This window comes from Diadema antillarum, unplaced genomic scaffold (assembly GCF_040938485.1).
Source record: "Diadema antillarum isolate AM-2024a unplaced genomic scaffold, OU_Dant_1.0 seq00000507_RagTag, whole genome shotgun sequence".
In the NCBI taxonomy this organism is placed as follows: Eukaryota; Metazoa; Echinodermata; class Echinoidea; order Diadematoida; family Diadematidae; genus Diadema; species Diadema antillarum.
This window is the reverse complement of record NW_027271462.1, coordinates 317,671-330,981: the sequence shown is the minus strand read 5'-3', so window position 1 is coordinate 330,981 and position 13,311 is coordinate 317,671. Positions and strand designations below refer to the sequence as shown.

The 13,311-nt window shown below is 38.6% G+C and overlaps 1 protein-coding gene across 1 annotated transcript in view; it reads left to right on the top strand.

The window, feature by feature from the left end:
• The window catches only part of LOC139733993 (uncharacterized), a 68,383-nt gene extending 55,306 nt beyond the window's left edge, over positions 1-13,077 (top strand). The window contains exons 14-24 of the mRNA XM_071644800.1: positions 511-663; positions 1,410-1,547; positions 2,778-2,861; positions 4,414-4,530; positions 7,445-7,602; positions 8,279-8,444; positions 9,417-9,589; positions 10,166-10,330; positions 11,258-11,438; positions 12,231-12,361; positions 12,927-13,077. Coding sequence (XP_071500901.1) covers positions 511-663; positions 1,410-1,547; positions 2,778-2,861; positions 4,414-4,530; positions 7,445-7,602; positions 8,279-8,444; positions 9,417-9,589; positions 10,166-10,330; positions 11,258-11,438; positions 12,231-12,361; positions 12,927-13,077 — 1,617 coding nt within the window. The remainder of the gene's footprint in view (positions 1-510; positions 664-1,409; positions 1,548-2,777; positions 2,862-4,413; positions 4,531-7,444; positions 7,603-8,278; positions 8,445-9,416; positions 9,590-10,165; positions 10,331-11,257; positions 11,439-12,230; positions 12,362-12,926) is intronic.
• The last annotated feature ends 234 nt before the right edge of the window (positions 13,078-13,311 follow it).

Sequence of the window (13,311 nt, the reverse complement as noted above, 5' to 3'; positions counted from 1 at the left end):
AGCTGATCACAAACTTGTGTAGAGTTTTCTTCTCCTTGATGAGCATGAATACCTCACTTCCACCAAATTGCCCAGAATTACTGCTAGATTTCTCTGAAGAAGAAAGAAAAAAAGTAACAAGAAAATCTGTGGAAATTGCTTGCTTTGAAGGTGTTTCTGGAATCACTATAATCCATCTTCATAATCATCAATACTGTATTTGTATTCACTATTGTCATTATCACCATTGTCATTGTCTTCACCATCATTATCATCACCACCACCATCACTATCGCCATCATCATTACCATCATCATTACCATCATCATCCGTATCATCATCAACATCACCATCATCATCATCACCATCATAACTATCATTGTCACCATAATTTGTATCATCATTATCAACGCCATTATTCATCATCATTATCATTATCATCATCATCATCATCATCATCATCATCCTTGTCATCATCGCAATCATCATCGTTATTAATAACCATTGATATTATCATACTTCCATTGACAGTCTAAGATGGAGAATGAGTTGCAGACTCTGAAGACTGAGCTTGAGAGGGAGAAGGCCCTCGCCAGCCGGGACAAAGTTGACCTCAACCGGTCCCTGGATCGGGAAGAGAGGCGGATTCAGGACCTCCATGAACAAATCCAGAACAAGAATGAGGTACAGAGACCAGCAGGGTTCCCCAAACAAAATTGTTCCATACTCGTCAAAAAAGCTTCCCAGTGCATTTAAATATTGTGATAGATGTCAACAGTAACTACAAATGTATGTAAGGAAAAAATAAGGGGTGATCTCTACATACAGGTTGTTACTACAGACAAAATGCCTAAATCTGCCCTCATCAGTGCTTACCACAAACAACACTGCCCACCCTCTTTTCTGCACCAGATGGCAATCAAAGTGCACAAATGGTAAAACAAAGTGTGAATTGCTGCTACAAAATGACTTTGAGTAAAAATGGAACTTTTGGTGTGACAGAGTATTATTGTATTGTTGGAATAATCAGAGGAAGAATTCTGGATGACACTAGTGCCATACAATGATATATAATGTACACCTCTCTCTCTCCCTATAATATAAACATACATATCATCGGCTAAGAACCAGAACTTAGAAGGGCTTTATGGCAATTTTGGGGAAGTATTGAGTTATTGGTATCATGTTGTAGAACTCAATCTCATTTACATCTTGGCATCAATGTCAAATTACAACTGTATGACATGATTGTATTTTCAGTAAATGTAAAAAATTCTGTACCACAAGGGCGCTGTTTTACCCTATATAAATTTTACATCGTGATAATTGATTGTTTCGTTTATGATTACGCTCAAATCTTAAGAATGCAATAGTGCCCTTCTGGTTCTCAGCTGACCATATAACCATATTCCCCTATACTATTTTCACAGGAGATTCTCCACCTGAGACGAGAAGTTGGCCGACTGTCTCTGGATGGCTCCAAGTCAGATGAGAAGGTTCAAGAGGAGACTCGTCGGAGAGGAGACATCGAGTCTCGCAACAAGGTCTTGGAAGAAGAAATGACCAAGGTACAGTGTACACATTTTATGCATTTTACCGGAACACAGGAATTGGCTGTGGGGTGTAGCAAACAAACCAAAACAGTTACTGTAATACTCATCTTGTGGTCTCTTGATAGTTGACATTGCCTGTAAAATCACCTGCCCCCCCCCCCCCCCCCGACAACTCTAACTGTTCTGCCCAAATCAGGGGGGCGTTTCATCAACGAGTTCGTCGGAGTTTTCACCGACAAATTTGCTATCAGCCAATCAGACCAAGGATTTCATTAGCTTTTAACAGTTGTCAGTGTAAATCCTTGCGTCTGATTGGCTGATAGCAAATTCGTCGGTGAAAACCTCCGACGAACTCGTTGATGAAACGCCCCCCTGGATGTCTAAAAGGAAAATTGGAAATTCGTCTATTAAATCAAATTTCCCTGTGATTTGTAAAGCACATTGAAAATACTATGTTTGTTTGGAGCACTTTGTAAAGATATGTTTTCATGTATTGTAACAGATGTGATATGATAATATGATTATGATTGTTATAATCACTCTGATGGTGATCTTGATGATGATGATGATTATCTTATTATCATTATTACATGTATCATTATCTGATTCTATTGTAAATTATTGTTATCGTCATTAATGTCATTACCAACGTTCTAATCATCTTTATTAATCATGATCATTTGACTCACTGTATTAAGCATTTTCCATCCAAACAAGCATATACATACAATTATTTACTCTATGATGCCTACGACAGATGTTTGTGTGTTTATGAGCAAAACTGAACTTTCAATGTAAGACATGAACAATTTGTATTCACAAGATTTGCACTGTTCATATTAACGTCAATTCTTACCCATCTCATCGGACTATGTACACTTGTATCGTGGACCAATCATAAATAAATACAACTATATCATTCCATTGTGTAACAGAGCACTTGGCAGAATTTCGCATCACTTCTATACACTTACTCCTCTTAGATTATCAGAGTATATGAAGTTGTACAATTAAGAAAGAAATGGAAAAGATAACTCTTGAAGGGTGTGCTTAAAGAATATAATAGATCGGTAAATAAAATAAAACGCAAAAAAAGCAGCAGTCGTGTATCGGTGAAGGGGTTGCAATATTAAAAAAGAATTGCACAAAAACAGCAATCTCATATAGGTGTTGGGGTTGTAATATGCATGTGGTTGTGGTTGAGAACTGGAATATAGCCATACTCATTACTCATTACCTAACCAGCTGTGGGGCCAGATGAAAAGCATGATGGATAGGCTGTCGGAAGCAGAGAAAGGCAAGCAGGAGGCAGAGGCAGAACTAACCAGGGTAAGTCTGGGAGTGAGACTAACCTAGTAAGCTGATGATGGCCAATTCTTGTCGCAGTCCCAAATGCCCCTTATATGCACACCTGAAATAATGTGCCTATTTCTAAACTTATAACATACAATGTAACATTGAGCTAAGCCTGCTGAGGACTAACTGATGCTTTGATGTTTGTTAATGAAATATATTGGGTTTGAAGGAAGGAAAAGTAGTGAGAAATTATATATAAATTGATAGCGAGTATTAATTTCCCTGAGCAATCATCATTGCATTATACATGTACTTATTGCAAGAAGGAGACTACCCTGTAATATGAATAAAGTTATAAATCACTTATATTACCGACAACAACTTTAACAGATTTAGTTATGTTTGTACATATAATCTATCATATGCCTATAACAATTGCTCACGAATGCACACTCATACATGCACTGATTACTGCACAAATGAATACAGATTCTCTGTGTGATGTACAAACTGCAGCTGTACCATTTTTGTGTAAATCTGGGTGACAGCGTTTTTATTGTTCGTGCAAGGAAAATGCCTGATACATGGAAATCTGCTAATTTTTTGTCCATATTGAGTTCTCCATATCAACTGTAATGAATGAATCACCATTTCCAGTGTATCTTTCCAACCGATGGATGTGCACTCCTCGTCACAAATTGTAGATTGCTCACCGACTGTTTGCCATTCAATCTTTGATGTTTGATGTCACAGTGGGATTGTGTACTTCAGTATGACAAAGCAACCAACTGACAAACCTAACATCCATGTGTATCATGAAGTCATATTTATATTACACTAATGAAATGTATTTTAGCAGGAGAGAAATCCCAAAATTTTGTATTCCACCGGCCAGTCATGCAAATTATTGTTTCTTCCACCATCAAACTTGGTGCTTTCTTTAAAAAAAAAAGAGTTACAAATAACTTGCTCTAACATCTTGTGCAGCATTTGACACAAATGCACACAAATGCAATTGATTTCTTAGATTCAAGAGATAACATATTTGATATGAAAAAGCCACTTACATTTGTACTTCATTTTTGTTCTTCTTTTCTTCACCCTTGCGTTATACATGTATCTAATGGGATGCATGCTTTACTCTGTTTTCAAATTTGCAAAATTCCCATTTTTTCTGTGTTTTGTGAATGTTCGCTGGTTTACTGACTGGTGTGTGTGTTAAGCAAATAATAAATGAGGTCGTAACACAGTTTACAGGTAAACAGGTACAGGTGTAGTACATGCAATTACTAATGAGTGCTATTTTGCTGTATTATCAGCAGTCCGTACAGCAAGGAAGTGATGAATTTTTTTAAATTTTGATGTAACTATCTGCATCCACAACAAACATTCTTAATCCTGCTATTTGTAACACCTTTGATGCAAAAACTAGAGATAAACATGATTAAAGGCTACCCTAATTTGTTCCCAACCCCCCCCCCCAAAAAAAAGGCCCTCCTACTGTATTTATCCTTTGTGCCTAATAAATCAAACTAACTTAAAACACCCCTCCTCATTGGTCAATTCCTGTCACCCACATCCGCAGCTGACCAATCAGTACCGGCATCAGGAGGCGGCCAAAGACCTCCACCAGGCGGAAACGATGGCGGTCACCACGACACTGAGTAAAGTACAACAAAGGGCCCAGGCCGCCGAGAGGAAGGTCAATACACTTTGTCCATTTCCGTCACGTATATGGCATGCGTACCAGATATACATTGTCAAAGAACTAACAAACATATCACGCTACGCTGCATGCTAGTTTCTAATGTTAATTTTCAAGCATGTTTGAACATTCACAGGTCTTATTACATGGTTATTGTGTAATTGCCCATCTACGTACTACAATTGCATCACAGGCATGTGCTGTTTTTACATTGCATAGAAAACCCAAACACACCCAACCTAAAACTACTCACAACCACAGATATTTTGGCGATTTCTAATATATATACATCATCCCGCATGCTACAACAGTGTTAACCTATTGTAGAAGCATTGTGAAGCATTAACATTTTTGAATATCTATTCAGTATCTCTCTGTTCTAACAAATGTGCATCTTGTTATCATGCTTTTGATAAGAATAACTTTCTTGGGGCAATGACTATAATTAAGTTGACCTGATGGTATCATTTGAACAGAAAGTCCATGAAAACACAATGATACATACATGTATGCATTGATGCTCTTTGCTTTTCAAAAGATCCCTGGATTGAAAAAGAAAAAAGAAAAATAGGATCTACACAGTATGAAGTTGGCATGTGTTTCTGCCATAAAGCATGGGCTGGCGCCCTCTGTGGCAAGCTCCATACATGCACTTGATCTGCTGTGGTTCGCATGATCACATGACCCACATATTTTTTTCTTACCTCATTGCTTAAAGCAGGACTGTTCATTTATCTTTGCAATATTATCATTATCATTATTATCATTATTGTTATTATTTTTTAACCCGTTGAGAACAGACTGATTTTGCTGCATCATGCCTTTCCCATTGATACCTGCCTAAGTATACTCGGGACTCGTCCTCAACGGGTTAAGATTATGAAAGGTTAATGAGTAAATGAGAAATAATTTTTTTTTTTGCTCATGACAACTTCCTCTCAGATCAGTCACAAAATGCCATCAAATAATAGACTGATTTTAATTCTTTATGTGCCACGTTCGCACGTCTGACTCAGTCGATGGTGTGCCAACTTCGCATATTCTGCTCAAATGCACAAACCCGCCCAAACCGATTGACAAATCGCCTAATGCCGCGGTACATTATGAAAGCGTTTCTCGCGATTTTGTTCCTCTCACATGCAGCTTGCATTCTATGTGGTGATTGAATATCAAGCGGTCTTCCCAACTAGATCTGAGTGTAAATTCTAAGTTTTTGTCACTGTTTTATGTGCAAAAGTCATGCCATTACAGTAATGTAGCTACTGGTCATTCGAAAGAAAAAGTTAACATAGATTTGTCATACAATTTATGTCAAAGCAAAGCTTGGCATTTTCTCTACAACCTTGCTCACTTAATGTCCAGCTTAACAGAAATCTATAGAAGTTGTATAGATCGCAAAAACAAAATTCTTTCACAAGGCATGACTACCTTGGTGTCTCAGAATAACATGGCACACAGGGGGTTTCCACCATGGCACATACAGAGTTAAAGTGTAGTAGATTTCTGCTAGCATTGCTAAAAGTGAGAAACCAATGGTGAGCAATAGCTTCATGGGATGCCTTTAATATCACCCTAGTAAAACTAAAATTCACATGATATTTGAACATCTCTATTATGTCCTTTTTATGCCTCCGCCACGAAGTGGTGCCGGAGGCATTATGTTTTCGGGTTGTCCGTCCGTCCGTACGTACGTCCGTACGTCTGTACGTCCGTACGTCTGTACGTCCGTCCGCTTTCGTTTACGCGATAACTTGAGTAATATTTACTGGAATTTTACCAAACTTGGTCCAAGTATGAAGTATGATGGGGCAATTATTTGATTAGATTTTGGGTGAAATCGGCTAAAGGTCAAAGGTCAAAGGTCGAGGTCAAATCATGAAATTGTATCCGTTTACGCGATAACTCAAAACTGAAAGAAGCAGCTTTCACCAAACTTGGTCCAAGGATGATGTATGATGGGACAATTAGTTGAGTAGATTTTAGTGACATTGGCAAGAGGTCAAAGGTCAAAAGGTCAAGGTCAAATGCCACAAATGTTGCAAATTCCCCCATATCTATGCAATGCCCAAAAGGTATTTTCTTGAAACTTGGTGTGGACGTGTACTACTGCGTAAAGATTCTCCAGAGAGAGTTTCATGTCATAAGGTCAAAGGTCAAAAGGTCAAAGGTGAGACGAAAATGTTGCAATATCACTTTTCTCGCTAATGGTTCAATGTATCTTCGTGGAACTTGGTAAATACGCATGTACTGACTGGCAGGGATTATCTACGGAATTTAGGGGTCACGGGTCAATAGTCAACTCCGCAAAATTTTATTATTTCCCTCATATACAATGTACTAGTATATGCAATGCTTGCATTATTAGTTTCAAAACTTAATACATGCATTACCCTGAGATTCTCCGGGAAATTTCCAGCTAGAAGGTCAAAGGTCAGAGGTTAAGGGTCAAAGGCCAGGTTTCAATGCCCCCCCCCCCCCCCACAAAAAAAAAAAAAAATCTATTTTGTACCATCATTACACTCTTTCATCATACCTTGGAAATTACTCAATGCATAAACTAATAAAAAGGTCCGTCAGAATTCAAGTAAAAATTCTCAATTCCCCAAATATGTGTACCTGCGCTCTTAGAAAATTATAGCAACCCAGTTCAAGACATTTCTGACAGACCTGTCATTTCAATATTTTGCCAGTTATGTGAAACTGTCATGGATCACACATTGTGAAGACATTGTACTATACGCCTATTGGGAGAATTCTGCATTATGGTGGAGGCATCAGTCGCCATAGCGACATTTCTAGTTTTTTTTCTTTCGTGCTCAAATCTCACCTCACAGAAATTAAAACTACATTAATATCTCACATCTTCCAGTAACATCCTTAAAAGTTCTTTATTCTATTGTCATCGTTATAGATACCTGAATTACAGTCAGACCTAGACCAGACTGTGCTGAGGTTGCAGGCGACGGAATCACAGCTGAAGGAGTACGGCGCCCTCAAGGTCGAGCTGCAGGACAGGCGGGATGAGGTCACAAGATTGAAAGCGTTGGGGCAAGATGACAAAATGCAAAAGTGAGTGGATCTTGGCAAACAGTGAACCAGGAGACACTTTGTTCTGTACGTTGCAACTTGTAGTGCTTTAGCATGTAACTGTGCAAATGAGAGATGAAATATTGTAAAATTATTTCTGAAATAGAATGAAATAATTTTTTTCTGTCTGTATGTGTCTCTGTTTCTCAAAGAAAAAGTATTATATCATTCAAAAGTTTCTCAATACTGGCTCACAAGTTTAAGTTGTTGGTTGGTTTTTTTTTTTCATGCTTAATTACCATAATGATTTAACAAGGAGAGTACACCAATATGATTTTTGATACATTATCTGAATGATAGCATCTACCAGTATAAACAAATAACTGTGCTGTAGTTTGGCATACAAATGTGCATACTCCTGTTTAAATATATACAATGTACATTGTACCTCACTAAAAAAACCCCACAAAAAACAAGGTATGATTATGTATATATTTTTGTTTTTCAATTCTTTGATTACTAGTTTGACTTATTTTTCTTTCCAAGCTTATGCTGGTGGTGATGCTCTGGAAACAATTAAACCAGAAAATCTTTGATGCATTATCTGTGTAGTGGTATATATAATGTATTATATCTACACCTAAGGCATGTACGTACATGTATATCTGCACTGGACTACAATCTCTGTCTGTCCATATGTGTGTCTATCTGTCTGTAGGTCTGTGATGTCACAGCAGATAGAGGACCTGAGGCTGCAGCTGAAGACCGGCAGGGCCCTGGAAGACCAGCTGAGGAAGGAGAACGTGGAGCTGAAGGACCAGCTCCTAGAGATTCAGGCTAGGCTGGCACAGGCTGAGGATACCAGTAGGAACGTCTCAGACAGGGTAATCTCTTTACCCTTAGCGTACCTCATTCACTTTATCGTACTCTGCGATTTTGAAGTTGGTACATACGTGGTACTTTAACCTGTTGAGGACGGATTGATTTTGCTACAACAGGTATTTGCCATAGATACAGTACATTGTGTACATGCATGAGTATACTCAGGACTCTTCCTCAACGGGTTAAAACAGGAAACTTTTGTGTCATTGATTTGGTCATTTCAGTCAACGTAACTTCTTTATTCTAGTTTATATTTCAGATTGTATATATACCCAAAGGTTAAACTATCACCTGAGATATCAATAGCTATATATAGGACACTTTTACCCTGGATGTGCTTTGTATGGCTATTGGCAAATGCGTAGAAATTATCTATCAATAAGCAAATATTTAATACTGAATTGTGACTAGCACAGTAAAGAGTTCATGCTCTGATTTGTAAAATTTTCTTACAATGTCGTGAGGCATGCATGAGAACATCCCACAACATTACCGTGTAACTACACCCAAAGGATAAGGTACAATTGATAATGATTCTTATGATAATGTCGATGATAATGATGATATCAATAACGATAATAGTAGATGACATGTTCGAATCTCACTGGTTTTGTTTTTCCAACAAGTTCGTTAAAATTGTAGATCAGCAGTAGTAAACTAGAAATACAGATGGCATCATTTGAAAAACGTCTTGGACAATGCATCTTCTTCCCTCTGCATGAATAATCTCTTTCCCTCAATAATAATGATGATGATGATGATGGCTATCATCATCATCATGGAATATCATCATCATCATCATCATCATCATCATCATCATCATCATCATCATCATCATCATCATCATAATCATAGTCATACTTGTATATATGGTGCACGGGTCTGCCTTTCAAAGGCCATGGTGCTTAATAAACTTCTTCGTGTGGGGGATTATTTTTGATAAAGCCCAAACTATTTTCCAATGCTTCCCCCAGCACAACATGGCAGAGCAGAGCAGGAGTTCCCTCCTCCACCAGCTGGGCACCCTCCAGGGGGAGAACGAGAACCTGAGACAGGAACTCCTCCGGGTCTCCAACCAGCTGGACGCCCAGCTCCGCAAGTACCAGGACCACAAGACCAACACCAAGACCAAGCTGCAGCAGGCCAGGTGAGGACCGGAGGTTTGGCATTGACCCTTTGATGACCGCCCATGCACAGTCACTTACAGGGGAATAAAGCAAAATAAAATGAGTAAATGCAGAAATATCAGTAAAACACATCAGTGAAATGTGTTGATTTTTTTATCAAAAGTGCACATTCCTTCCACTTCTTACTGACTTGTTCAAGGTAATGTTAGTCCCCCTGTATTTTGAAAGAGGTAAGCCATATGCTCTTTCATTATGCAAGAAAAATGAAAATACATATATGTTAAATTCTCTGTATGTTTCCTCTACAAAAAAAAAAAAAATCGTCATGGCTGTTGAACAGCTGGTCTGATTTTCCTTAAACTTCACTGCTGTGTTGCACTAGTATTTCTGCATTCATTCAATCCATGAATACATTTGGGTTTCATTCCCCTTTAACTTGCCATGTCAATTCACATAACTCTTTATATGAAGAAAGATAATATACATTAATTTTTACGAGAACAAAAGAGTAGAGAAGAAGATCTATGAAGTGCAATGTGTGATATGAATGATTTTATATGACATTTTTCCTTTCATTTGGTCTTCTATTTTTTCAGAGAAATTTTCAACAAGCAGAAGGCGATGTTAACAGACAGCCTGATGAAGTTGCAGGAGGAATTGAACATGGCAAAGACGGAGCTACAGAAATCTGGCGACGACCGATCCAACATGGACAACAAGCACCAGACGTTACTCTCAGAGCACCGTGAAGTTCTCTCCAAGTAAGGGATAGAGCGCCCTCTACCCTCAAACTAGTAAAATTTAAAGAAGAAAGTACTGTAAAAGTGGAAATTTTCATGCATTTTGCGCAACCAGAAGCTAGTTTGAAAACAAAAGCAAGGGAATATTTTTGCACGCCATACAAATGTTCCAGGTTAGTTAATGTCCTGATTCCGCGGAATTAAAAACATGTGAAATTTATCTTACCCGCTCGAGTGCGAAAAATTACTCACGCGAAAATACCCACTTTTACAGTAACAGGAATTCGTTTTGCAGAGAGAGTACTGGTAACTTTGCTCTAGTTCAGTGGTAGTGCTGCTGCCCGGTATGCTGTAGGTGACGCGGGTTCAAATCCCCAAGCTAGTTCATTCTTTTTCATGTGGTGTTCATGATAATGCAGGTCAGGCATACAATCTCATTCATGGAGAGTTACAGCAAAACAAAACAAAACAAACCAGAAAAAAAAATCTTCTATGGAAGAAGAAAGTGTCAATGAAACGTTCAACTGATGTCTTCTTTTTTGGGAAGTGCCGCCATCGGAGGAGCTTTGCAATTATTTTTTTGAAAAAAAAACTTTTTTGTGTTTAATAACAATGTTGGATCGTCATGGAGTCTTTCATAAGTTGTAATGACTAGAATTGTATAAGAATTTTATTCAGTTCCTGAGTTGTTAACCCAACTTACATTCTAATCAAGCTCATGAGGGATTTTACCCAAAAATGGCATTGATAGCTTTTTCAACTTTGAAAATAAGTGCTTAACCCGTTGCAGGCTATTCCTGAGTATACTCCCTCAGGTGTCTATGGGAAATATGTAATATAGCAAAATCAGTTTGTCCTCAACGGGTTAATAGACCCATTGGGGTTACTTGCTAAGCATGCTTCAAACAGCCACTGAGTGATCATCAAACATGCCGTCTACCCATCTAGGATGGCAGAGCTGGAGGAGTTGGTGAGGGACCAGAGCCGTGACATTGGGACCCAGGACTACCGGGTCAAGTTCCTGGAAAGGGAGAACGCCATGCTGCAGGAACGCATCGACACTCTCAGCAAGCAGAGAATGGCTCTGGAGAAACTCGTCCGGGAGTACCGGCTGGAAAAACAGAAAGATGTGAGTTTATTTTCAAACCATTTTCTTATCATATGACATTGTTTCCCTCTGGTGACCTCTTAATTTGATGGTGATTGTCGTTGGCATAATTCTAGGCCCTGGATTGCCCTGGAAAAAAAGGAAATACTTGAGTTTCCTTCATTTTTTTTTTTCATGCGGTTTGTTTTTTCTTACTTTTGATAAAAATTATTATTTGAAGATAAGACTTAGCTGTTGAATTTCATTGAAAAAAAAGAAAGAAAATAGATGTAGACATTGATATAATGTGATGCTTTTGTATCTTAAACATTGCTTAAAGAAATGATTGATTAAGCCTATTCTGATAAACATCTGATTAAAATCAGATTGAGTTTGGTTGAATGAATACACTTGTAGTTTAATTATCACTCCTTAGAGAAAGCACTCATTTTGGAACCTGTGTGGAGTGATTTAGAACACTAACGGTATGATAATTTAAAGAATGTGTATGATATCACTGAAGGGGCACTTTGATATGGTGGACGAGACTTTTGCCTTTCAAACTGAGGTCCTGAGGTTAAGACTTTCCAAGTGCTTGCGTCCTTGGACCAGATGTTTTTATTCATGATGTCCCTCTCAAGCCAGATATAAAAAATGGGTAAATGGCTATGCTGGGGTAATGATAAAGGCAGGGCCTCTGGTGAAGCAGTGTTAATATCTAAGACACTACTCTGGGGAAATAGAATGTACAATTGTAAGATCATAAAATATAACTATGACCATCATGAAATATAATTGGGATTACATGTCCGTGATTTCTGCTGTGCTTCACAGGATATCAACCGGTCGATAGGAGGCATGCCAAGTACTGCTGGCTTTGGAATGATCTCCCAGCCCCTAGGGAGCTCAATGGGATACATGCCATCAAAGACCTCCCCAAGCAGTGGTGTTGGCAACTCGCTGAGGTAAGATGAGTTAATCTGTATTGTCTTCAAATGCATCACTGCTGAAGAAAGCAATGAATAAGCCAGTTCAGAGATAGCTCATGTGCACATGGCTACAAATGACCTTTCATTCTTCTCAGTTGGTAAGGCTCTTCACTCAATTCAAAGCGACATAATGCATCAGTTTGCCCAACATAGCAATTTATAGAACTTGTATTCAAACAAAGAATGAACCTGCGTAGATTACGCGACCAGAATGGTTCGTCAATCAACACTTTGGGAAGCATCCATTTCATTGTGCTGTTTTGAATACATTAACAAACTTTTTCTGTTTACATTGCCAAATACCAGGCTTGCTGTCAGGTGGATGTACTGGCAGGCACCATTTATAAGGATTACATGAATAATCATAGCATTACAGATGCTTATCTCAGTGAGTTTAAAACCAGCCTGTCTCTCAGTACAAATGACCTTTTTCTGCTCATGCTCAAACTGGAACCCCAAACTGGCGTATTGACTCAGAAGATATCATACCAAAGAGTGTATTCATATTTGTTATATTTTCTTATGCTCTCGTCTCTTTCAGCAACCTGTCCACTGCTGACCTGCCCAATGGCCACCATGACGGTCTGCTGGTCAAGACCGGTCAAACCAGCGGGCTGGACCTACATCCATCCGTGGGTCTGCCATTGCAGAGTCCGAGCAGCACATTCATGAGCAACAATGGAAGCATATGATCAAAGGCCTGTCACAGTCCCACCCATTGACATCTGTGTTTAGTTGCAGGATAAATCTTATAACCAGAGAGTTCCCACACTAAATGTACTGGAACTGTAATGTGGAAGTTTCAGCCACATACAGTGTAGCTGAACAACTGAATATTGCCTGTGCTATGTGCCTATGCAACATAATGCCAGTGTTATATTTATGTTTTGTGTTCAATGTGTAATTCCTCAACGGTCACATGCTGT